The following is a 27,774-nucleotide window of genomic DNA, read 5'->3' on the forward strand; positions in this document are numbered from 1 at the left end:
GGGGAGGTAAAATAATACTAAGATTCAATATCTTGCAGATGAAAGAACCAGTTTGTGGAGCTGCAAATGATGACAATATTGTTATACATGTACCAAACAAATACAACTCCGAATAATCCATACATTGTTTGAACATGGGTTTTTAGCCGCTGGCATTAAGCCATGGCATTAGCACACATGTCTTTTTGGTGTAACAGAGTTGCTACACCATAAACATATCTTTGTTTGGTGCAAGATTTCAATTGCAATTTGATGGGGTCAACAAGACTTGTTCTGCAGTCCTCAAATAAAATAATTTATGGCCCACAAAGGCCACAACACCATTGCATTTTAGGTGAACCTTTATTTTTAGGACAGTCGAAGAGCTCAATGTAGTAATTATTATGAAGTTATGAGCTAAGATAAAAGCTCATGATATTTCTTACCATTTGCAAAACAGTATTGCTCGAAGCTTTGACTTTTCATCATAAATCAAAAGATTGAAATCTATGCAAGGAGCAGCAGCAGCAAGTACATGTATTAATTTCTAGCCTGTGTCACAAGTAATTTATATCAATCATTGGCTGAAAAAAGCAAAGAAACATTAGCAAAGAAAATATGGTTCATGCTGACTTAGGGAATGAAGGAAAAGAGAAAAAATTTGGCCTAATACCATTGGCATAATGATAAAGCTACTTTCGACAGACAATACAAGACACTCGTATAACCTATGTTGGCGAAAATAACCAAAACAAAAGATAAAACAGATCAAACTAGAATAGCTAGAAAAGTTCAGTACTACAAAAAAATCATCGTAATAAATCAATAATTAGAAGATACCCGAAAGAACAGACACAACGACAAAAAATGACCTTAACTGGCTTCAGCGCATTCAGAAAATCCTATGGCCTGTTCATCTCTAAACTTATATTAAAGTGACCCTAACAGTTTCTATCTGGTTCTATGGCAGCAATATATAATTTATAAACCCTGAAATACTATCTCTTCCATCCCCTTCGATTCGGCCTTTATCCATTCATCTAGGATTTCATTCTGTTCAACTGTCACATCACTTTTCCAGCCGCCACTTTTGCCTGTAATAAAACTCAACTTACATAAAAAGTAATAATAACTACTCAACTCATATAGAAGGTAACAATAACTACTCAACTCATACAGAAGGTAACAATAACTCAACTCATACAGAAGGTAACAATAACTCAAATCATATAAAAGGTAACACCTTAACTCATATAGAAGGTAACAACAACTCAACTCATACAGAAGGTAACAACAACTCAACTCATATAGAAGGTAACAACAACTCGACTCATATAGAAGGTAGCAATAACTCAACTCATATAGAAAGTAACAATAACTATTCAACTCATTTAAAAGGTGACAACTCAACTCATGCAGAAGGTAACAATAACTCAACTCATACAGAAAGTAACAATAACTCAACTCATACAGAAGGTAACAACTCAACTCATACAGAAGGTAACAACAACTCAACTCATACAGAAGGTAACAATAACTCAACTCATACAGAAGGTAACAACTCAACTCATACAGAAGATAACAACTCAACTCATACAGAAGGTAACAACTCAACTCATACAGAAGGTAACAACAACTCAACTCATACAGAAGGTAACAACTCAACTCATACAGAAGGTAACAACTCAACTCATACAGAAGGTAACAATAACTCAAATCATATAAAAGGTAACACCTTAACTCATATAGAAGGTAACAACAACTCAACTCATACAGAAGGTAACAATAACTCAACTCATACAGAAGGTAACAACTCAACTCATACAGAAGATAACAACTCAACTCATACAGAAGGTAACAACTCAACTCATACAGAAGGTAACAACAACTCAACTCATACAGAAGGTAACAACTCAACTCATACAGAAGGTAACAACTCAACTCATACAGAAGGTAACAATAACTCAAATCATATAAAAGGTAACACCTTAACTCATATAGAAGGTAACAACAACTCAACTCATACAGAAGGTAACAACAACTCAACGCATATAGAAGGTAACAACAACTCAACTCAAGCAGAAGGTAACAATAACTCAACTCATACATAAGGTAACAACTCAACTCATACAGAAGGTAACAACAACTCAACTCATACAGAAGGTAACAATAAATCAACTCATACAGAAGGTAACAACTCAACTCATACAGAAGGTAACAACAACTCAACTCATACAGAAGGTAACAATAACTCAACTCATACAGAAGGTAACAACTCAACTCATACAGAAGGTAACAACTCAACTCATACAGAAGGTAACAACAACAACTCAACTCATGTAGATAGCAAATGAACAGCATTTCAAGCAATGAACTAACAGTTTTGTAATACTTATCAAACAGCTATGCGTCTAAGAATGCATGCTAACTATTGCCTAAAGCTAGTGCTGGCAACTTGGGGAAGGCAACTCATACTACCTTTTCTGTAAACAACTTGACTAGCACCAGTCGCCGCAGCCTTCTTCTTTTCAAAGCTATTTGCTGCCACAACATTTTCGAGCTGGCTTTCAGTTAATTCGATGTTCAAAAATTGAGCGATGTCCTTCACACTTCCTCTCAGGTCCTGCGTAACAAATCATGTCTTTTATTACTTCTTAGGCTGAGTAGAAGAAGGTTGGGGTTAAGTCAACAAAATACCATAAAACCTCTATTTGAATACCATGCCGCTCTATTTTTAATCATTCTCCTACAGTGGCGGTCAAATGGAGGTGGTGTTCAAATAGAGGCTAGCGTTGTATTTTGAAAATAGTTCGTCAGAAATTTGGGAAGATAAATTTAACCCTTTTATGGGCGAAGAAAATGTCGCCCATATTTTGCACTCCCCTTCAAGAGGAGCGAAATTAACCCTTTCAGATACGAGAAATCTGCTAACTTACCTCAAACTTGTAGTAGATCACTTAATAAATATGTATTGGGAAGCTGAGAAATATCTCTATCAGTTGATATATATTGCTTGCAATTAAACTGTGATGATATTATAGCCTGTGCCCAGCTTTGCAATTTGTTGGTGCTTTCATTGTTAATTTTATTCTAAATTTGAAGACATAGTTTTATTTTATGACTGTATTTAACAATGTTGCATAAAAGCTTATTGCACTCATTGATATGTTTGCTACAGTTTACAGCCAAAACTGGCTTTCTATGTGCAATAGAAGAGGAGTTATGATTCATCCATCGTAAGCTTTATATAATCGCAAAAATGCTTTCAAATAATGGGCTATAAATCTGCAAATTTTAAAGATATATAATAATAATCTATCAAATGCTACAAATATATATTCAAGAACAAGCGACATAAACAAACCATACTTATAATACACGCAGAAACAAAAGTTAACAGCAAGAAGCAAAAATATTAAGAAGCAAAGATATTTGCATCATTTGCTCAGTCAGTTGCATTCCGATTGTTGCTTTTGTTTAAAACAATTTAATCTTCTTCTGGCTGTTCAATACTTTCCACAATGTCTTCTGACCTGAACTCTACTTCTGCACTGTTGAACGAGTCGATATTAACGTCAAATCAATTTTTTTAGCAGAGCAAAACTTTGATGAGTTACACTTCGTACAAATGATGAAAAAATTTTAGCCGCATGGGCGCTAAGCACAACTTTTTGTCCAAAACTAGTCGTTCATATAAGATCGAAAATGAAAACCGTTTTTCGCGTATGTCAAAGTATCAGGACTGCGTTACACAAAGAACTACTATTAGCCTGATACGGTTATTAGTGACTTCTATTGCGATGGTTTCAAAGTTTCAATGAAAAACTTTGGAGTTGAAAAACGGACGATACGAACAGAAACAATAAATAAATTAATTGTTATTGATGTAACGGAGTCATTATTAGTACGGTTTTGTAGACAGTTTTCCACTGATCACTTGCTATTCGTAAACATCAGAGATTGTCAAAGGGGCGGTCAAATAGAGGTAGCATTCAATTAGAGGGTAGTGCTCTATTTTTCAACCCTTGTCCTATAGTAGCGGTCAAATAGAGGTGGAGTTCAATTAAAGATTTTACGGTAATAAATCAATTAAAGAGATGATTATAATTGGCCTAGTTTACCTAAATGTACAGCACAGCAGAGGTGGGCACTCAAGTTTACATGCCTGCTCAAGCAAGCCCTAAGGCTCCACTCACAAATGAATTAAATTGATTCTCCGGTATCTTTTTCTTACTGTGAAAATGAATTTATTTGGCGCACCCTACCAGTAAAATTAAATTGAATCCGTCCTTTACGGTCACTGCCGACAAAATGACTTTATTCCATTTTTTTCAATAAGCAAAATGACTTGAGAAAAAAGCATCAATGCCTTCCTTTATTTTTAATATTTCTGATCATTACTGCATCCTACCAGTAAAATGGGATGTTTCCATAAGGCGCTATAGTAGAGCGATGGTTGTGCGACACTTGATGTGACAGGAAATGTCAAGGCATAGGTTTGTATATGAAACAAAAGGAAAGCAAAACTTATCCACACGCAGAAGTGCAAGACCATTGGTCGCTGAGGCCATTTCCGTTACAAAAAGATGGCCAGTACAGGGGTGTTTCGCTTGCAAACAGCTACACTGAATCACAACAGAATAAGAGTGACACGGCTGTTTGCATGATGGCATTGCAGTGCCACGTAAGGGTGTATCACTAATTGCAGCACCACATAAGGGTGTGTCACTAATTGCAACACCACATAGGGATGTGTCACTAATTGCAGCACCACATAAGGGTGTGTCACTAATTGCAGCACCACATAAAGGTGTGTCACTAATTGCAGCACTGCATAAGGGTGTGTCACTAATTGCAGCGCTACATAAGGGTGTGTCACTAATTGCAGTGCCACATAAGGGTGTGTCACTAATTGCAGTACCACATAAGGAAGTGGCACTATACTATCACAGTATGGAAATGTGCTAATAGACTCCCTTTAAAGCAGCGCTCTAAAAGGAAAGTGTCAAAACTTAAAATCAAGAACAATAAAAAAATGGAATCACCCAGATTATTACCTTTTTCATATCTTCAAACTGAATATTGAGTACATGGGAGGCATTTCTGTGGGGGTACCACTGCTTGAGCCAGTCCATGTACCCTCCATAGACTACTGTAAGAATGCAATAACCTGAAAATCGGTTGTCTGCACCCTGACTATTGACATGCTTAGTAAAGTTATATTATAATATTCACTCTCTACATGAGTGTATTTAGTCACTATGATGGCTGAGGTACTCCAGTATTTAGCTACTATAATGGAGAAGATACTCCAGTATTTATTCACTATGATCACTGAGGTACGCCAGTATTCAGTCACTATGATGGCTCATGAGAATGAGCACATGGCACAGAGAATAAGATACATCACCTAGTATCAGATAATGAGATATATCACCTAGTATCAGAGAATAAGATACATCACCTAGTATCAGATAATGAGATATATCACCTATTATCAGAGAATAAGATACATCACCTAGTATTAGAGAATAAGATACATCACCTAGTATCAGAGAATAAGATACATCACCTAGTATCAGAGAATAAGATACATCACCTAGTATCAGAGAATAAGATACATCACCTAGTATCAGAGAATAAGATACATCACCTAGTATCAGATAATGAGATATATCACCTAGTATCAAAGAATAAGATACATCACCTAGTATCAGAGAATAAGATACATCACCTAGTATCAAAGAATAAGATACATCACCTAGTATCAGAGAATAAGATACATCACCTAGTATCAGAGAATAAGATACATCACCTAGTATCAGAGAATAAGATACATCACCTAGTATTAGAGAATAGATACATCACCTAGTATCAGAGAATAAGATACATCACCTAGTATCAGAGAATGAGATACATCACCTAGTATCAGATATTGACAACAAACAGTAAAATTATGATCGAGTCAAACCTGTTCCATTCAAAAAGAAGTAAAAAAAGTTTTGCCAGCTTGTCCCTCGTGAAAAGAGGCCCATTTTTGTGTAGAAATGATAGCAGCTACAGAGAGTGTCTTTCGGGTTTCTGTAACAGTGTATCACCTGCAAAATAGATACCATTGTTTGACAGCATATTTATTTGCATCTGACTGTAGTAGCCAGCTAATATTGTACTATTACTACTGAATGCCTGGCGTTGCACGGGTAATAAAAACTATTTACTATTCTAACTTTTAAATGAAAGCATTCGTTTATTTCTGTATGTTTCCGGTTAACGCATAACTCAAATATTTAACAGTTCGAGGCATAACTAAAACAGATTGTTGAAAAACATTTCTTACTTTTCATGCTACACCTTTCTTAAAGATTTGAAACAATTCGTAAACCGTGGCGGGTTATAAAGTTGTCATTAGCTAAGTGGTTTTACCCAATAAATTTGAGTAGCTTAAGCTAACTAAGCTCTGTACTATAAAAGCCGTGTCTATCCTTCTGGGTGTTGAGAACATAGATTGCACCTCACAAGAATCAAACCCATACATTTGGTGGATGCGTAGATGTGAAGCCAAGCGTACTACCAATAAGCCACGTAGCTAACAGGCTATGGCTTAAAATAATTGTACTTAGCATCATTAAGCTTCATGATCTCTTACACAATCATGATCTTCATGCGTGCTAAAACTGTTAACGCTTGCTAATTGTTCTAGAGTGTTGCACGTAGGTCGTGTGTTTTAGGGGATAGCATACCTATCTGCAAAACCGTTGTTTCCGAGTGCAATGTCAGTGCGAAAGTTTTTTTCATTCGCATAACTTTATCCTTACATGTGGACACGTGACAAACAAACCAGCAAAACTTTGATTTATACTAGCTGAATGCCAGACATTGCACGGGTATTAAAAACAGCTCATAAACAGTGGCAGGTAATGCAGTTGCCTGCCGCTTTTCATTAGCCTGGCCCTTTGCCACCTCTTGTTGACCGCCACCTCTATTTGACCACTGCTATAGGACAAGGGTTGAAAATAGAGTGCCACCCTTTAATTGAACGCCGCCTCCATTTGACCGCCACTTTGACATTCTTTGACCTTTAGGAACCCGTAATAAGTGTCCATAAAATCGTACTAATAATTGGTTACATCAATAACAATTAATTCTTCCGTTGTTTCAGTTTGTATCAAGTCCGTTTTCCAACTCCAAAGTTTTTTCTTTTTTCATTTAAACTTTAAACGCAACAAGAAATAAATAATATTTGTATCAGGCTAATAGTAGTTTCTCGTTTAATGTGGTCTTAATACTTTGACATATGTGAAAAACTGTTTACATTTACATGTAAGATGGTATATAAACGACTAGTCTTAGGCTAAAAGTTTTGCTTAGTAGCAATGTGGGCAAAAGTTTATCATTATTTGTGCTGAATGCAAAGCAATGTTTTGTCATGCTAACTATTGTTTGGACGCTATTATCGACTAGTTCAGCAGTGCAGAAGAAAAGTTGACACCATAAGATATTGCCGAAGGTATTGGACAACTAAAAGATGTCTGCTTTTGTTTCAAAAATATTAATTTTTGTTTCTGCGTGTATTATAAGTATGATTTGCTCATATCACTTCTTCTCGAATATATATATGAATATATGTAACAATTGACAGATTACTATTATATAACTTGTAAACTTGCGTATTTATATCATACTATTTGATAGCATCCTTGCGGTAATTTGAACTCAGCTTACAATGACTCAACGCTCAAAACTCCTCTTCTGTTACACATGATCTTTACAAGTTGAAGTAGCAGACTTCTTGCATCCAAAAGGGTTAATATCGCTCTGTCCGAAGGAGAGGGTAAAATATAGGCGACATTCGCTTCACTCGTAAAAGGGTTAAATTTAACTCCCCAAAATTCTGACGAGCTGTTTAAAAATACCAGCCTCTATTTGACTGCAGAAGGTTGAAAAACAAAGCATCATGGCCTTCAAATAGAGGTTTGACGTATTCAAAAAACGTTTGCACCGTCGCGATTAAAAGCGTGCCATCTGGCTATTATCTATTTCTTTTACCACTACTAATTAAATACTTGTCCTAATTGTCTAAAACTGCTTCATAGGCAATCTGAATATATTTCTACAGTTAATATATAGGTAAGGGTGCATCTTAGGTCCGTACAATGCGCATACAACGTATGCGCAACGGACAATTGCAACGCACAAACATCGTGGATACAAACAACACTGACACAAGTAATTAACAACGCATGCGCCACAACGTGACACTGTTACCACCTAACATATTAATATTAACATTAATGTGTAATAGTAGCAATAATATTATATTATTATTCAATAATCTATTTATATTTATAGTCTGTTAATAAAACAGGTCTAAAACATTACACAAAGTATTCTATTTATTTTCTATTGACCGTTGTATGCGCGTTGTGATGATAGCGTATGCGCGTTGTATCCACAATGTTTGTGCGTTGCAAGTGCCTTGTATGTCTGTTGCCCATGCGTTGTATGCGCGTTGTACCGACCTAAGATGCACCGTTAGCAATATATAAGATTAGTAGATATTTTGTAAACATATTGTGTTCATTTCAGCACTCGTCAAGTTTCTTCAATTCTGCGCTATTGCAGATTCGCAGAAATGCAAAATTGGCACTCGGATTACCAAAGTGTTTATGCAAAAAAGTGAAAATGGCAAACAATTGCTATAACTGGAAAGCTTATATATATATATATATATATAGATGTTGGTGAAAAAATATTTCCCATGCTCTTTTGCCTGCAGTGTGCCATGAACAGCATCAGCAAAAACGCTGACACTAGTATTGGCATTTGGCAGTGTCTCTTATTTCAATAAGCTTGATGTTCAATATTGACCCAGTATAATAAATGACAGCAAGTCTACAAACCTTAGTCAACAATATAGTAGTGTATGCGTGACCCTATAATAGACTTTATGATTACCTTAATGCCACCTTCTTGTATCTGCTGCGGGAGGAAGTTCCAGGGGAGATGAGAGACAAAAATTCTTGGAGATGGATGTTGATCGAGATTTGACAGCACACCTCCCCAGCTTGACATCACTGACAAAAATATCGATTGAAAGGTGCCTCAAATAGCCATTGAAATCATGATATGTTAATCCTACCTAGATACTGCCAGGCATAATTAATATTTGCTAGAAATCCAATAAATTTCACTTGACCATAACTAACTGCAAATAATACCCAATCAACTATGCTCACATTATACACTATGTTTCCATGAGCGGATGATCCGGATTAGGAGTTGTCTGCACTTGTTGAGTTACCACGTGATAAGTGTTTCAATGTACATTAGCATGTTGCAGATTAACACGGGTGTTTTATTGAAAACATGGAATCCTACGTCGGAGGTCGCACTCTTGTTTCGTTTAGCAACACAATTTTGAAATAGGAACAACTGAAGTGTAGAAATGTTTAAAATGGAATGGCTTGAACAGCCTTTTTTACACATCTTTCGCAATCATGAAACATGTGATAAAAACTTGCAGGTTACAAAATTTGCATTACTCGCGTGTCTATACCATTTCGGTCTGGCGGATGTTGCAAACTTGCGAATTAACCTTGACATGAAAACACAGTGATAGTTTAAAAACCTAATACACTGCCGCCACCTTCAGAAGCCCCATACACATTTTCACCTTAAAAATCATAACATATTTCAATTATTTTGAAAAGCCTTTATCTAATACCATCTTCTTAAAAAGTTTTTATATACCATAAATTCTGGCAAACAAGTCAAAAATTTGATGCCAAATTTCAAGTTTAAAAATCCATTCTCGACTTAAAAGGCGGTCCCGTTTTTTATGATACGAATTATAGTAAAATTCAACATTACAACACCATTGCAAATCAAAATTACATGATATAACATAGAAATTTACTTATAAAGTAGTAAAATACTAGTAATCCTACTCAACATGAGATCAAACACAAATTTCTTCATCATTCAAATTGTCAATGCTACGATTCTCTTCTGGAATAACTTGATTTTGTCGAGAGGAATGCTTTTTTTGTAGTATCTGCTCACAAACCCACATATCGGTAATCCATTTGACCATTTCCACCATCATCCATCCATCCTTTTTCTTGTATGTGAATATACATGAATACATGAATATTCCTGACAGAAATCTGTCTTGCGTCAATGATTTTCTGTTAAAAACGCACATTATTATTATTATTATGGTGGCAGTTTGTTCCATTAGCGAGGTGGGCCAATGTGATGGTCAAGTATTGTTTTTCAAATGTTTTTGAATGCCATTTCCTCAGCTACCCATCGCCTGCCTCTGATGCCGACTGAACTATTAGCGATCAAACGATTAGAGACAGAGAAGGGGTCGACTTGTCAACATTAGACCTCGACTTATGCACTGGGTCAACTTGTACACCGAAATTTATGATATTATATTTCCTTAAAGAGCCTCATATATAAGTCTAACTAATAAAGCCTCATACATTAAGGTCACTTTAAAAAGTTGCAAGCATTAGTTGATGTTAACAGTCATGCTTGAATATGTTTGTTTTAGAAAAAATATTTAAATATACCATTGAAGATTAACTTAGAGCAAATTCTAGTAGGTTTTATCAGAAAGTATCAGTATTTTTTTATCATTGGTGATTGTTTTTTATGTTTGATCTGACTGCCAGGATATTTGAAAATTAAAAGTAACAAAACTTGATCACGGTTAAAACGGTCAAAAGAAAGAGGCCAAAATGATGTAACTAGTTGCACGGCTGCCTGTCTCTCCCGTTATTGATATCGGCTATTGATATCGGCCATCGATATCGGCTATTGATATCGGCTATTGATATCGGCTATTGATATCGGCTATTGATATCGGCTATTGATATCGGCTATTGATATCGGCTATTGATATCGGCTATTGCGCTCAAGCTGAATTCTATTCAAGCTGATTCTGTCGATCTCTTTGCCAAAGTGCAACTATAGAAGTCATAATCGCACATTCACTTGAATCTGAGTGTTTTAACCCCAATCAAGTTTGGTCCATTTTGAGAAAAAACCAATCAATTGAAATGCGTCTCACGTGTGATAAAGTTGTGATAGATAATGTCTAGTGTTATCGCTGTGCGTGAGCTCGCTGAGCGAGTTCTAGCGCAGATTAGCGCCACGCAGCGCGATATCGCACTAAATATCGCCTAGTGTGTTTGCACCTTTAGAATAAAAAGATTATCTCGCATAGGAATTGAGCCGGGGCATTAGCTTCCATGCATCGCTACCACTACACCACTTAGCGGTATAATTCTCTATACTACTTATATATAAAAGACACCACAATAGCACTACGGAATACTGGCAACCAGCCAACAGCATTATGTTGCGAATTATGTTTACATAAAGTAGTCTTATTCATGTTTATGACCTTGAAGCAATAGTGTTACTAAACTTCATTTCTCAAAGGTATAATATTGGAGGCGTACTATCACTATCACTATGTTTCCATGACTCACATAATTAGCATGATTCGAATAATTCGAACGATTCGCAAGTTGAGTTACTTGTGAATTCAGCTTTCAATAAACACCTGCTGATGCGAATTTAACCCAGCGCTTGACCCATAGGTCAAGTATTAGCCTAATTAATGACTCTATAAATAGCTACGCAGTCTATTCACGCTAAGCTTAGCAGCAATCATTCGGAACATTGGGGCATTGAGACTGCTGAAATCGAAATAAAAATGACTGAAGCGTGAAAATGTTTATAATGGAATAGCCGCGATAATCTAATCCGCATGATTCGCAAGTGCCGTCTCCATGATTTGCAAGCATGATGGATTCAGTAAAGTTTTGCAGATCGCAAAACTCGCTTAGCTTGCGGATTTATGCCGTTTCCATTACGCGGATAACTTGCGGATTGGCTCAAATTTGCGAATTATGCGCGTCATGGAAACGCAGTGAATCAGACGACCAACTATGCCCAGCACAGGGATGACCATAGCAGGTATATCCTATCTATATCCATATCTAGAATAGCGTGACAAGACTTCATGTAGCTTGTCAGACCGATGCACTTTTGCTCCATGCTATGTATATATTATAATTATACTCACATTTCCTAAAGGAGAAAGAAAATGCTTGGGGTACATCCATTTCTAGCGGAGCAATTGCATCATTCATAAGGGTTTTCTTTGGTGCTTTTCCACTCTCAATATATATGGATAGGAGAACTTCCGCAGTGAAGTGGGTGCCTTGAAATATTAATTTGACTGAACAATATATGCATTTTAACACAGCTGTGATCAATAGCCAACCTGAAAACATTGATTCACAATCACTATGTTTCCATGATGTGATTATTCAAAGTCTACGTCTATGTCTATGTCACCCACAAGATAGAAACAGAAACAGTCTGCAAGTTTGCAAAATATTTACTCACAAATTCTCACCGATTGTTTCACACTTGCAAAAGATGGAAACGGCACTGGTACGCAAGAAAATGCCCAGCAAGCTATTCCATTTCAACCATTTTCCTCACATTAGTTGTTCTTATTTCGATTGGAGAAGTTCCGAATGCGCCACTATGATATATTGCATAGAAATCCTTACCTTTTTTACCAAAGCACCAAAGTGTTAATCTGCATCATGCGAATGTCCATTAAAACATTTATCGCACGGTAACTCAACAAGTGCGCACAACTCCAAGTCATATGATCAACGGAAATACGTATAGTGCGCTACGCCTGTGGTCAGTTGGCCGATCGACAGCTACAAATTTTTTAATCTATAGCAAACAAATAGTGTCTAAGGATAAATTGTATTGAGCCAGCATACCCATTGTTTGTATTAGTGTTAAACTGGACCATGATACATTGTACAACATTTTCTCAGAGTCTCAAGGTCAAGTTCTCCAATGGACATTCTATTTTTGGATCAACTGTTCAAGTTTATTTATCAACAATCAGACATCTTAGTGAAAGAGTCCTTAGAGGACCAGTTGGGGTTGATGATAAAACTGGTTGGTTTCCCTAAAAAGGGTAATTTAGGCTTATGTCGTGTTGTTGTAGGTTAATATCGTGAGTCGTTGGTGCCCTTGTACCAATATTTGGTAGACAATTCTTAGCTTCTGATGGTCATTGTAGTTTAATTACTTTAAACAACAAATGGACGAAGAGCTCAGAGAGTCGCCGCTTATGATTGGTTACCTCTTATTCCTGCAAAATTTTTTCTTAGAGTCAAATTTGGATTATTGTTGATTTGATGATCTGACAGCAGCAAAATCTACCTGTTTTACAAAATTGACTAAATGACAAATTTTTTTTATTAAAATTACTATGAAAACTAACTAAGGTGATGAAAAGAGTTACAGAACGAGGCAGCCGTCTCTAACCTGTTTTAGGATACGTCAAAAGCAGAATGTCATCTTGTCTAAGTCTATCATACTTCATTAAGGCATCAACTCGTCCCTTCTTATGTAGCAAAGTTGTGAAGGGGAGACCTCTGTGTTGAAAGTATCCATGTGTCTTATGCTTTACTGCCAGTAGACCTGTACACACATAACATTTAAAAATAATAATCCAGAAATGAGGTTAAATTATTCTATTGTTGCAAAAGTCTAGCAGTTTTTTGGAACAGATTTCCTAGAACATGCAAGTACTAATGATGTTTTCAATTGTGCAACTATGAATGCGTTGTTCAGCAGTGCATTAAATATGGACTTATACCTGCATACACGGTATTTGAACGCCATAGCGTTCTATTTTTCAACCTTTCCCTTATAGTGGCGTTTTATTAGAGGTGACCTTCCATTAGAGGGTGGCGTTGTATTTTTCGACTAGCTCGTTAGAATTTTAAAAAGATAAATTCTTAACAAAAAACGGGTGAAGCGATGCTAATGTCACTTATATTTTTCACTCTTCTTCGGGCAGATCGACATTAATGCAGTAGGTCTCAGCCTTTTTGCTAAATAGCTTTTCATTTTGAATCGATTATATCAGACTTAGTTAAACAAGGAAATGATTTGATTAGTTCCTTGTTAACAGAATACAGTTATTAATTATTTCGATGGTGTGGCTTTCATAGTTTTAAAGGAAAAATTTTAAAGCTTTGGAATTAGAAAAACACACATAACATTTTCAAGTTTTAAAGTCATTTTAATGGTTTTTAGTTAGAATACACCATAACAACGGGTGCTATTTCTTCATTCGGTATTCCTGACAATTAATCTCATCATTCATCAAAACTCTTCAGTTAAGTCTCCAGGTAAGATTGTTAACTACATTATGGCGAATATGAAAACAGTGGATAGGATTTGTTTTGATGATTGGGACAAGCGATATTTTAAGGTATACCATCCCTGAAACCATGGCAACCACTACAACAACAAGAAAAGACTTGATTGTTATTGATCTAACCAAGCCATTAATAGTAAAATTTTGTAGACACTTTTCTACTGATCACTTTTCTATTTTGGGTTCGTAAAGATGAAAGAATGTCAAAGTGGTGGACCAATTGAGGCGGTGATTAATTAACAGATGGCTCTGTATTTTTCAACCCTTTTTCTATAGTGGCGTTCTATTCAAGGTAGCGTTCAAATAAAGAGGATTTTCAAATAGAGGTTTTATGGTATGTGCAATCTGACACCAATGCCTGTGTCTTGGCATGCTGTCTTGTTGTAATCCATTTCACATTAGGTCATAGCAGAGCAAGCTAACTAGAAAAGAGCCATCAGGCCAGTATTGAAGCAATTCAGTCACTTGGTCAGGTCCAAGTGACTGAATTGTTCTGTGTGTCATTAGAAAAATACACAATTCTTCCCTCTTCCCACATACATCAGTGTTGAAGTTGCTTTGTCATATTATTCTATTTTGAATATGTACAGTCTATGTTCTTTTTCGTAGGCTGTACGAACTAATTTATTCGCATTGGTTCAGACACTAGCGGAAGTGTTAAGCTATAATTAATAAAAACATTTATCGTTAAAAGATTAAAAGTGACAAAAAGCTAAAAATATCCAATGACGGTTACACACTAACACAAACAGCTGCCATATTTAATAGCCCAGTTCATAGCAGATCTGTCAGCGTCAGATGGTCAAAAGGATGAGCAACTAGACTTTTGTTTTTATTTTATTTATGAACTTTATGTTGAATTTTATGTTTGGGAGTTTATGGTATGCTAGCGTTCCAACTATAATATATATTTGATGTACCAGAGTGGATTTAGTAAATAGAGTTCAGGCTGTGAATGCATCAGTGACCAGAAAAGTGATAATACTTTCATGTAGATTTTTCTGCCCAAGTGTCTGACAGAGGCATAAAGGGTGGTGAGAGTGCTCAAAGCGTATTGGCTTGCATTGGCTTGCACTGGCTTGCATTGGCTTGCACTGGCTTGCATTGGCTTGCATTGGCTTGCATTGACTTGCACTGGCTTGCATTGGCTTGCATTGGCTTGCATTGGCTTGCATTGGCTTGCATTGGCTTGCACTGGCTTGCATTGGCTTGCACTGGCTTGCATTGGCTTGCATTGGCTTGCATTGGCTTGCATTGGCTTGCACTGGCTTGCATTGGCTTGCACTGGCTTGCATTGGCTTGCACTGGCTTGCATTGGCTTGCATTGGCTTGCACTGGCTTGCATTGGCTTGCATTGGCTTGCATTGGCTTGCACTGGCTTGCATTGACTTGCATTGCGCAGCAGATTGAGAAAAACAAATCTCAAGTTTCTTAAAGGTTTAAGGCAAAAACAGTAAAAATGGTTTTAGAAAGCTTATGCATAGCATGGAAAAGCTTATGCATCGCATGGAAAAGCTTATGCATCGCATGGAAAAGCTTATGCATAGCATGGAAAAGCTTATGCATCGCATGGAAAAGCTTATGCATCGCATGGAAAAGCTTATGCATCGCATGGAAAAGCTTATGCATCGCATGGAAAAGCTTATGCATCGCATGGAAAAGCTTATGCATCGCATGGAAGAGCTTATGCATCGCATGGAAAAGATATCAGAGAAAGATTTGATAGTGGCTTTAGTGCTGCAATTGCTAATTGCAGTGCGAAACGAATGCATAAATAATTTATACCAAATTCTAAAATGTGCTATATATTTTTCTTCTATGCTAAATGGCATAACGTGTTTAGATTCAGATCAGATAACGTGTTTAGATTTAGAGTAGATAATGTGTTAGATTGGTATGCATTAGTTTGCATCCACACATGACTTTTGTAATGAACCAGAAAATTTGCAGTTTCATTATCATCTTGCACGCTATTATTTTGTGGTAGGGTTACTGAGCAGGTATTCGGCAGTCATAACATACGAACCTCAAACTCAAGTACTCTATTTTATAGATATTTTAGTGTGACAACAACCGCAGTCAGTTAAATTTTTAAAGTGTTCTACCATATGTATATATTATAAATATTTTATATTTATATATAAAATATTTTATAGTATATACTGGTATATACATGTGAGGATATATGTCCATACATATAAATATATATACATATATGTATGTATATATAGTGCAAATATATATATGTATATATGTTTGCACTATGAGGCAACCTAGTTGTTTCATGGCAGGAAATCAACTCTCATTGGTAATGGGATTTGTGTCCCTTGCCTAAGCTCTGAGCTGCACTGATGAGGCTTCAATAGCCGAAACAGTACTGTCTGTAGCATGAGTATTTGCTCCCTTACTTTGGTTTGGTTGAGCACTCTGTGAGAGGTGCGGCACTATTAGCCTTTGTGCAAAGCTCATCACTTTTGTGATTTGAGCACTCTGGTGCCAGCGCATTGATTTTCTTAAAGTCTGTGAGGCAACCTAGTTGTTTCATGGCAGGAAATCAACTCTCATTGGTAATGGGATTTGTGTCCCTTGCCTAAGCTCTGAGCTGCACTGATGAGGCTTCAATAGCCGAAACAGTACTGTCTGTAGCATGAGTATGTATATATGTATATGTAGATATTGATAATCAAACCACCTGGTGTGATGAAAATGTTTTATATATATTTATAAAATATTTTCCTCACCCCAGGTACCCCAAGCAAGTAGTAATGCAAGTAGTAATGACTACTAAAGATCTTCGCCGTTTTCAATAGCGAGCTTTTTTGTATCTTGAGTTGTCAGTATTTATTATATTGTTGCCAGTATTTGGGTAAGCCACAGTTAATGCGCAAGTGTTATTGTACACAGTGAGCTAGTGACTACTAGAATTACAATTGTTCCTACGTGCCAGCACTTTTCAATCTTCTTTTCAAGTGGGAAATATTTCTCTGCATTATTATACATATATTAGGTATATATATATATACATGCACTAGAAAATGCTTGACGTTGTCTGAGTAATAAAAGTCGTTGAGTAGAAAATTAATTTTTATTTAACATATGCAACATTTACCATCATAGTTTTCAAACTTCATATCATGAAAAAAGTGTTTTGTGCAGGTCAAATAAATTAAAAGAAAACTTGAAAACAAATGTAAAGGTTTTTAAATGTGAAATACTAGCAAGTAATGGCTCGGTAAAGCATTTTTGTTACAATGAAACGTGAATGGATACTGATACAATTAAAACAAAAAAATCACGAATATGTTGAATTAATAATAAGAAAGAGTACATAGAAGTGTGTCTATAAAGAAAGATTACTGTTGATGCAAAAGCTATCCATCAGAGTTTTGAATGCGGCTATACCTGCGGTACTATTAAGCGGTATAATTGGTACCTCTTAATAGTTGATACCCGCACAAATGTAAAAATGAGATCGAAATTAAATACATCAGTGAAGCGCATGAGGGTACTTTGTCTGACTGAACCAAGAAATGTGGAGGTAATTCATATTCAAAAATGTCAATGTGAAAAATTTTTAGTTTTACAACTTCTAGCGATTGCACTTTACAAAAACCGGAAATTGAAGATTAAAATTGTGCTGTTACAGATGCACTGTAACGAAAAATTTGAAATTGAATATTAAAAATAAAGAAAAATGAATGGTAGATTTTCATATGGGTTTTACAAAAATTTCAAACTTAAACAAATGCAAAAAGTAATATTAATTAATAATAAAACTGACATATTTAGCTTTACTCGTGATAAGGATACTGTGGATTAGCTAAATCATATAACAACGGCTTAGCCTTGTGATTAGGCACGCGTGTTTGTATACGGGCAAGTGCAATCGTACCGAGTTTGATCCCAATACTGTGGGAATTTCTCATAGCAAGATTTTAATCGCTATGGCTGGAGACATCAGCGAGAAGACAAAAGACAAACTTTGAGATTCACATGTAGCTCCCTAAAACAATTTTCTCCAAATTAAAGAACAAGTAACTAAACAGAAGTAATAAATTGTTGTTTAAGTGAACCTTACAGCTCCTCAAACTTTGAGCTAAGGTTCCCAGCTACAACCCAAAACCCCCTGCCACTAAGCACTCTCATCTTCACCTCAAATCATAAATCTATAAAAAACGCCAATACATTTTGAGAAGTGGATTTCAATACAATTGGAAGTCACCTTTAATTGCTTTCTAGTGGTCTATGGTCTACTAGTAGTCTACTAGATATGTGGTCTATGCAACAAATAAATTAGCCGCCGCTTCTTGATTGCATCTCTAACTTTTAGTTGTAGATATAATGTTGAGAAAGTTTTTTGTTACGAAACAGTTTTTTGTCTTTGGCTATCAACCTGTGGCTCTTTTTACATGTAACAGGATACAGGAAGGTGATAATGGCTGACAAGAGAAAGTCATTAAAGACCATGGTGTAGTGCTACTATATTTAGTTTCAACACTTTAGTTCAGTAGCTTTAATAAAGGTACTACGTTGAGCCACCTGAACTATTGTGTGCAACTTTTGAACATGGAATTAGATCTAATACTTCTAAATTTAGTTGTAATTTAATCATGGTATACTAAAGACTCTTAAAATGCATTAATCTAATGATCGAACAAATAAAATCTTTTCAGCGACCTATGAAAATATTTTTAACGGCAGCGGTCAAAGCACAACATTTTCCTTTCGTAAAAAAATCAATAGTGTCATTGGTAACACGCACACCAGATTAGAAGTGATGGAGCCGACAGACCTATAGAATCCTCTGTCATATTACACTACATTATGTTTTCATTATTTCTACTTTATCTTACAGTTTCTGTTTCCATTGGTTTCAGAATTGCTATACAAGTTCCTGCTCTAATATGAGAATATAATATTAAAGAGCTTAAATTAATACTTCCTGCTATTATACCTAAAATCTATAAGCATTACAAATGACAACGACGAGTATTGAACCGCTTCATATCTTCTTACTTGGACCTGGAGATCCTGTTGTTTCTTGGACTATTTGGAAGAAATTGTTTCATAAACATACACTGCTCATTGACACCGAAAAATTGTCACTTGTACGTAAACTGGCATTGTTGCTTAACTCTCTCGGTGTCAAAGGACAGAGAACCTATACACATCTACTGACCTACCAGAGTCTACTCCAGAGCGTGCATTGACTAACTAGGAGTATCAGACATGTTTCGAAGAAGTTGATCAGTACTTTTCACCAAAAGTTAATGCGTTTACTGAGCAATATAAATTTAGAGCACACAAGTGGGAGAAGGGTTTGAGTGTGGGTCAGTATGTGACTGACTTGAGAGATCTTAGCAGAATATGCTCATTTTATGATTTGGAGCAGAAGATTTACCACAGCTTAGTGTTGCATGCTAATGACAACTGCACTGCGTGCTGCCACTGCAAACATGCAGAAATATTGAATCAGCTAGTGATGCAGTGAAGTTCATACACAAGCCTCAAGTAACTGTAAAAATACTAGTAGCACAGGTGCAAAGTAAACATCATGGTCAAGGGAAAAGAACATGTTTTAGATGTGACTCGGGTTCACATTTAGCTAATGATCCAAATTGTCAAGCAAAGGATGCTGAACGCAATGGTTGTCACGGAACTGGACATTTTAAAAAGTGTTGCAAAGACAAGGCTGCTGGTAAGGTTTCAGTTGTTCAAATAGAAAAACATATGTTAAGCAAGTTAAAAGCAAGGTAGATAAACCGATAAAATGCAGTGTTACCCTGATGTCTAAAAATGTTTCAAAGGCAGTGAATCTTATAGTTGATACTGGATCACAGTTGTCTATATTGACAGCAACTGATGTGAAAGCAGCGTTTGGTGACATTGAGTTGCTGCCATGCTCTCTGAAACTTGTGTCGTATAATCAGACACCTATTGAAACTTTGGGCTGTTTGAAATGTGTTGTGCTATTCAATGAATGACGTGCAGCTGGTAGTTTCTATGTGATAACTCAGGAAGATTGTTTGCTGGGTAGTGATTTTTGAGTGATCTTGGAATTATAATTGACGACAGGAATGGTGTCATCAAAAAAGTCTCGTCAAAAGATGTTGTCAAACCTAAAGAGTGTCACGGAACACACGTTCAAGGCTATATTCACAAGGCTACTGTGAAGGCTGATGTAAAGCCTGTTACCCAGCAGCTGCGACGACTTACCACAGCTGCAGTTAAAGAAGAAGTCAAGAACAAGCTTCAGGACATGGAGGCATCAGGATCAATAGAACAAGTTGACACTTTCAAACGGGTTTTAAACTTGGTGGTTGCACGTACGCCTGATGAGTCAGTAAGATTATGTTTTGACTCACAAGGAGTAAATGACGCTATTGTAGCTGACGCTCACAGAATGCTTCATATAGATGAAATTCTGAATCAGTTAATTGGAGCTAAAGTGTTTTCAAAAATAGGCTTGGAAGCAGTTTATCATTGGGTTCCACTTCATGAGGAAACAAGACTTCTCACAACATTTATTACGTATGAAGGCTTGTTTTGGTTTTGTCAACTGCCATTTAAATTGGCGTATGCTCCAGCTCTTTTTCACAGGAAATGATGAACTTGGTGTAAGATATACTTGGTGGAAGTGTCTAATTGGATGATACACTTATTGCTACCACAACCATAGAAAAGCACGAAAAGGCATGGAAAGTAGTTTTTCAGCACCTTTTTTACACTGGATTGAAGTTAAGTTTGGCAAGTGCTTGTTGAGGAAAGACTCTGTGTCATTTGTTGGTCATACCTTGTCAGCTGAGGGAATACGGTATTACCCACCAGATGAAAGCATTACCCACCGAATGAAAGCTATAGTGGATGTACCAATTCCAAGTGATGCAACAACGCTTTGATCTTAAATAAGTCTAACCTTTTACTATGCTAAATATATTCGAAACCTCTCAACAGTAGTTGAACCGCTGCATGCACAGTGGAGAAATACATTTTGCTGGTCAATAGAGGCTCAGTAAAGTTTTGATGAAATCAGCAAAATGCTAGTTGACGCTAATCCTTTAGCTCTCTTTGATCCAACACTTCCTATAATAGCATATACGAATGCTCAAAACTGTGGTCTAGGTGCTCAACTTTCTCAGATCAGAGATGGAAAAGAGGTGACTAGCTTAGTCTCCTAAAACTCTTGGTGAAACTGAGCAACAATACTCAGTATGAATAAAAAAAGGAAGCATCGCTTGCTTGTGTCTGAGCTTGTGTCTGAGCTTTTGAAATATGAAAAGTGTATCTATGGGGTTGCAGATTTACACTGTGCACAGATCACAAAACACTAGCATATTTACTGACTACTGAGAATAACCGAACTAGTTTTAGAATATAGCATTGCCGTGCAAGACAAATGGTATACAACTATGATGTTCTGTTTAGAAAAGGGTGTTTGAATTTAATATCAGATGTACTTAGTAGACATTCCAGTGTCATGTAAAAAGCCAGAAGAGGTTCCATGTGGAGCTGTGGCAGCCATATTCACTAACGATCAAGAGTTTGTAGTTGAAGTTCAAAACTGCAAAAGATTATGCTATATACGGGACCAGCTTGTTAAGCAAGAATGGCTTAAGCCTAAATCAGATGAAGATGGCTACAAGAACACTTTCTTTATGGTGTGAGATGAACTGGCTACAAAAGACAAAGTGTTTCATCATAGTGATAGACAGGTTTTATCAACTACAGTGAGAAAGAAGTTGGTTGTTCTAGCTCATGAGTTACATCAAGGGATAGTTCGTAGAAAGAGACTGTGAAAACAGTATTGGTAGCTAGAATGGATAAAGAGGTTGAGCACACGCTACTAGCCGCTGCTTAAAATGCCAGCTAAATGACAAATCTGCTGTAAGAAGACAAGCTTCCCTACAACGTTATTGGTCCTATCAGTAGAGTAGTGGATTATCACTTGATCGTGAGTATGCAATCATGCTCATGGACTATTATTCAAAATGGCTGTGGTTGCCTTCTGCGCTAGTGTCGCCTCCAACTTCATTATTGACTTCCTGAGGAGTCAATTTGCAAGATAAGTATTATATCAATATATTGTTTCAGAGAATGGAGCGCAGTTTATTTTGACAACTTACAAAGAATTTGTCAAGTCTTGTAAAATTTTCCTATTTAAATTTTCAACCACCATGCACAAGCTAATGGTCTCATTGAGAGACTTAACAAAACTCTGAAGTCAACTCTGCTTACATGATAACTGATGCTAGCTTTACAAAAATAAGAGAAAGGTGTACTGACTTTTCAAGAATCTACCGAGATACTGCACGTGCAACAACTGTTGGGTCACATAATCGACATAAACTTCATGGTCGTAGAATGCGTTCTATATTGTCTGTGACATTACCAGGATCAGATCTTTCACCTTTAATTCATGAATCAAAACTTTGGGAACGTGTGCAAGCTCAGCAGAGACGCCAAAAGGTCTATGCAGATAGTAGTCAAACTGCTAAAGTACCAAAATTTGTTGAAGGAGGTTGGGTGCGACACGACACCCTCGGGCATTTCATACTCACTACTTCGAGCCACAAAAAGTTGAGAAGCAGATTGGTCAATCTAACTATATTTAGATGACGGGAAGCGATGGCATGCAAATGAATGAGCAGGAGTTGTAGTAAACTCAGATGCTAAGATAACTCAGATAACAATCAAAGAACAGTTGAAGCGTGTGACAAAGCTGAGTCCATACCTCGAGATTCTGACTCTGAAGTTACTGTACGCCCTCAACACGTTTTAAAGCCACCATTTTATTTAAAAGATTATGTGGCAAAGTGAACAATTACTATATTACGCCTAATGTTAATTACGCATTCATTAGTTTAGAGGCTACTAAGCTATGAATCGATTTATTATTTCTTTGTTTTTTTTACCAGCTTAATCATTGCACTGCTGAAGTATGGGTTCAACTAACATGCTAATTACATATGCACTAGTTTAAAAACACTGGAACTATGCGTCGTTCAGAGTTTTCAGGATTCCTTACCAGTTTGGACTTGAATTGTTTGAAAAGGAAAGAATGTGTATAATCCTGTTATATTATATCTATTATGTTCCCATTATTACTCCTTACTCTTACACTTTCTATTAGTTTAAGAACCACAATACAAGTTCCTGCTCTAATAAGATAATATAATATTAAAAAGCTTGAACTAATACTGCTTGCTAATATACTTAGCATCTGTGTAGAATGTATTGCCTATTGCCTATGTAGAATGTACAGCCTATTGCAATGCTTACATTACATCATGCTTGATGCAATGACTTTGTGTTAGAGATTCAGTTGCGTTTTGAATTGGAATAAACTGAGTGTTTGATAAACATACCACAAGCTATTTCGGCAAAACTGTGACAATAATGGCAGTAAAACTTTCAGACTTGATTAAAACCTATGAAGACATAGAGAAGAGTGTTGACTTTTCTGAGTGGTGTGAAAAGTTAGAGCTTGTAGCTGAGCTGCAGAATATTACGGAGTTGAAATCTTTTGTGCCACTCTTTCTGTCTGGACCGGCATTCACCATTTATAAACAACTGTCAGCCGACACTAAAAAGGATTATGCACTGATTAAACAGGAGCTAATGACTGCTTTTGGAGTAAATAACTTTTGCGCATTTGAACAACTACAAAGAAGGATATACAAAGAAAGAGAAACTGTTGATGTTTACCTGGCAGATTTGCGTAGGCTAGTAGCTCTGATTGGCCAAACAGTACCAGAACCCTTGTTGAAGTGTGCTTTTGTGGCTGGGTTACCAATTGATGTAGCTACCGAGATAAAATCCATTTCAGCAGTTAAAAAACTTTCGTTGTCAGAGTTGGCCACAAGAGCAAGAATGATTATGTCTAGCAATGGTGGAGCACAAGGAGTCTGCGCAATGGGGTATGTAGGCTCAAAACCTGCTGGACAGATTTGTTCAATTTGTAATGGCAGAGGTCATGGAGCCCACCAGTGCCCATCCAAGGTTGTAAAGAGTGCAAAAAGGCTAATAAAGTGTTACAACTGTCAAGAGCTTGGCAATCACATAGCTAGGAATTGCCCTAAGGCAAAGGGAAGCGAGAATGGGCGAGTGTCTGCACCAGATACTCTCTCCACTACAAGTCACTGAACAACGAGGTGCTACCATTTATTGATATATATGTAAACAAAGTATCGGCAAGAGCTCTTGTAGATACTGGTTGCGAACAGACTGTCGTTTTAGATGATTTTTGTGTTAAATTGGGTAAAATGCCTAGCAGTCCTGTTCGAATTGTCAGCATGTTAAACGGTAAAACTACTGAGTGTTAAACGGTAAAACTACTACGGTGAAACTGTTTTAGAAGTCAATGTCACAGGAAAAAAAGAGCTTCCTCTGCAGTGCTTGATTGCGCCAGCACTTGTAAGTGGAGCACAAATGATATTGGGAATGGATGCAATTGCTAAACTCGGTGGAGTTAAAGTTGATGTTCACAATGGTGTTACGTTTGGTGGTGAGGTGCCAGTGATAAGTGTTGGCACAAGACACCAGAGTAGTTTAGAGATTGATGATAAAGATTTCATAGCATGGTTTGATGGTAGTGCAAGGTTTGTCAAATGGAAATGGAAAGATGATGAACCGATTCGACAAAATCATTGCTCTGAATACAAGATAAATGATGATGACAGAAAAGAGTTTGATGAAGAAGTGCAACGCTGGATAGATGATGAATGGCTGGAGTTATATGATAGCACAGTTCATGGTCATGTAGAGGGGATAATTCCATTGATGGCTGCAAAACAACCAAACAAGCCCAATAAGATTCGCCCTGTTATGGATTACCGTTCACTAAACAACTATATTCACAGTAATCAGGTGTTGAGACTGCAATTTGCCAAGAAAAGCTGCGAAATTGGAGGTTAGGGGAAGCAAAGCATGTCTGTTAGATTTGAAGAAGGCTTATCTACAAATTCATATAGAGCCCAGTCTGAAAAGGTTCCAGGCAGTGAAGTACAGAGGTAAAACGTATGTAATGACACGCATGGGATTTGGTTTGAATGTTGCTCCCAAGATAATGTCCAAGATCATAGATAAAGTGCTTTCATTGGATGAACAGATTTGCAATGGAACTGATCACTACATTGATGACATTTGGGTAAACGAGGAGTTGGTTCAAGCTGATGTTGTTAGAGCTCACTTACTAAGATTTGGACTTGTGGCAAAAGACCCATTGACACCATCAGATACTCGTGTGTTGGGTCTTAGAGTAAACAATGCAGAAGATGATCAGTACAACTGGAAGCGGGATGGTGAGTTGCCTGTAGTTTCAAAAAAGGTTACAAAAAGAGACCTTTTCCCCATTTGTGGCAAACTAGTTGGACATTACCCAGTTGCTGGATGGTTAAGAGTTGCTTGTAGCTATGTAAAGAGATTGACTAATGACATAGACTGGTCTGAAATAGTTCCTAGTTCTGTGAAATCTTTGTTGGATGAAATATTTCAAAAAGTACAAGAGTAAGACCCAGTGAGAGGCAAGTGGGATGTCAAGAAGACTTCTCAGTTTTCTGTGTGGTGTGACGCCAGCAACTTGGCTCTCGGAGTGTCTCTGGAGGTAGATGGTTACACTGTTGAGGATGCAGCATGGCTGCGTAAAGAGGATGATGGTGCTCATATAAATGGTGCTGAGCTAGAAGCTGCATTGAAAGGAATCAACCTAGCGCTAAAGTGGAAAATGACAAATGTGCAAGTAATCACAGATTCAGCTACTGTTTATGGGTGGATAGATTCAGTGATAGAAGATACCAAATAAAGGCCTAAGGTTACTGGCGTCAGTGAGTTGATCATTTGACGTAGACTTAGAATTATTGGTCAGCTGATTGATGAATATGGGTTAACACTAATGATCAAACTTGCTCCATCAGGTGAGAACAAGTCGGATGTCCTAACCAGAGTACCAAAAAAATGGCTACAAGTTGTTGCATGCTCAGGGGTTGTACTTTCTAACACAGATGAGATAGAAGATGTAAAGAAAGTTCATCAAGACCACCACTTTGGTATCAGCAAAACCCTGTACTTGGCACAGAAAAAGGTTGGACGAACAATCAAGAAAGACATAGTTGAGCAAGTAGTGAAAACTTGTCTTATGTGTAACAGTGTAGATCCTCATCCAATCAAATGGAATCATGGTCAGCTAAACGTAGCAAATGTATGGGAGCGCCTTGCATCAGATATTACTCATGTGAATGGTCGACCTTATCTGACTATTATTGATTGTGGGCCTAGCAGGTTTTCTCTTTGGTTCAAACTGGCTAATGAAACATCAGACGTAGTAATCAAACAGTTGGACAATGTGTTTCGAGAACGTGGACCTCCTAAGGAGTTTCTGAGTTTGACCCATGTTTCACAAGCACTAGAATGAAAGAGTTTCTGCAGAAATGGAGTGTAGAGCAGATCATCAGCTGTGCCTATAAACCTACTGGAAATGGAATAATTAAAAGACATCACCGTACTATAAAAAAAGCAGTCATGAGAACTGGTAAAGGACCTGAAGAAATGGCATATTAGTATAACAATTCACCAAATTCCAATGGTATAGTGCCTGTGGAAGAACTATACAGCTATCGCAGTGACTTAGCAGGGGCGACCAAATCGACAGAAATACCGCAAAAGCTTAGTGACAATAGAGACTGCAGCCTTAATCCATACAAAGTTGGAGACACTGTTTATGTCAAGCCAGTTAATGCTAGGTGCTTTGATAAGTGGAAATGCCAAAAAGTGACAAAGATAAATTCTAGCACTTCGATTAAAGTCGATGGCACAAATAGGCATGTGTCTGACCTGTGATTGGCTCATCAAGACGACATTGCAGATGGTATACATGTATCAACTAGGCCAACTAAAGAGTCTAATCAGGACGAAGTTGAGTTTAGTACTTCAGACCTGCTTGATAACAATGCTCAGGTGAATCGAGAGCCTGTTGACTCTGATCTCGATCAAAATAGTGACTTTGAAATTAGACCTGTTTGAGATAGATGTCTTCCTAAGTGATTATCAAATTTTGTGCTGTAATAGTTGTACAAGTCAGTTAATCTTGAGATATATTAGATGTTATGTTGTATGGTTTTACAACAGTTGATCTTGAGATCAAGAGGTGATGTAGAATGTATTGCCTATTGCCTATGTAGAATGTACAGCCTATTGCAATGCTTACATAACGTGATGCTTAATGCAATGACTTTGTGTTAGAGATTCAGTTGCGTTTTGAATTTGAATAAACTGAGTGTTTGATAAACATACCACAATCTGTAAACATTACAAAACCGAACATGCGATTTTTGTGAACTGTGGTTTTTCTCCTAGTCACTAACCTGACACCTATCCAACTAGCAGATGGCTCAGTACTCACCTACAAATGCTCGAAATCTATTCCATTGCACCACAAAGTGAAAGAAAACAAGTAAAATTTTACTCATCAACCATTTCGACATCGCGTGCGTTTACTCGCGTAGCTGTTTGACAAAAAC

The 27,774-nt window shown here is 36.9% G+C and overlaps 1 protein-coding gene across 1 annotated transcript; it reads right to left on the minus strand.

Annotated features, from left to right (window-relative positions):
* Positions 1-495: 495 nt before the first annotated feature.
* On the minus strand, positions 496-27,774 carry LOC137406344 (amine sulfotransferase-like). The gene is made up of 8 exons (XM_068092914.1): positions 27,657-27,774; positions 13,360-13,515; positions 12,083-12,220; positions 8,935-9,053; positions 5,951-6,077; positions 5,037-5,131; positions 2,458-2,602; positions 496-1,073 (listed from the first exon to the last, which is right to left on the minus strand). The coding sequence occupies exons 1-8, from the start codon at positions 27,736-27,738 to the stop codon at positions 961-963; spliced, it is 975 nt and encodes a 324-aa protein (XP_067949015.1). The 5' UTR covers positions 27,739-27,774; the 3' UTR covers positions 496-960.

Source organism: Watersipora subatra, chromosome 10, assembly GCF_963576615.1.
Source record: "Watersipora subatra chromosome 10, tzWatSuba1.1, whole genome shotgun sequence".
Taxonomy (NCBI): Eukaryota; Metazoa; Bryozoa; class Gymnolaemata; order Cheilostomatida; family Watersiporidae; genus Watersipora; species Watersipora subatra.

Bases quoted from the DNA above. Each gene is read 5' to 3' on its own strand.
- LOC137406344 (XM_068092914.1), bottom strand. From the start codon at position 27,738: ATGTCGAAATGGTTGATGAGTAAAATTTTACTTGTTTTCTTTCACTTT. The intron at 9,054-12,082 runs GTGAGTATAATT...TATTTTTGTCAG, and splicing joins TTCTTTCTCCTTTAGGAAAT to TGATGTCAAGCTGGGGAGGT. The intron at 6,078-8,934 runs GTAATCATAAAG...TCTATTTTGCAG, and splicing joins TACAAGAAGGTGGCATTAAG to GTGATACACTGTTACAGAAA.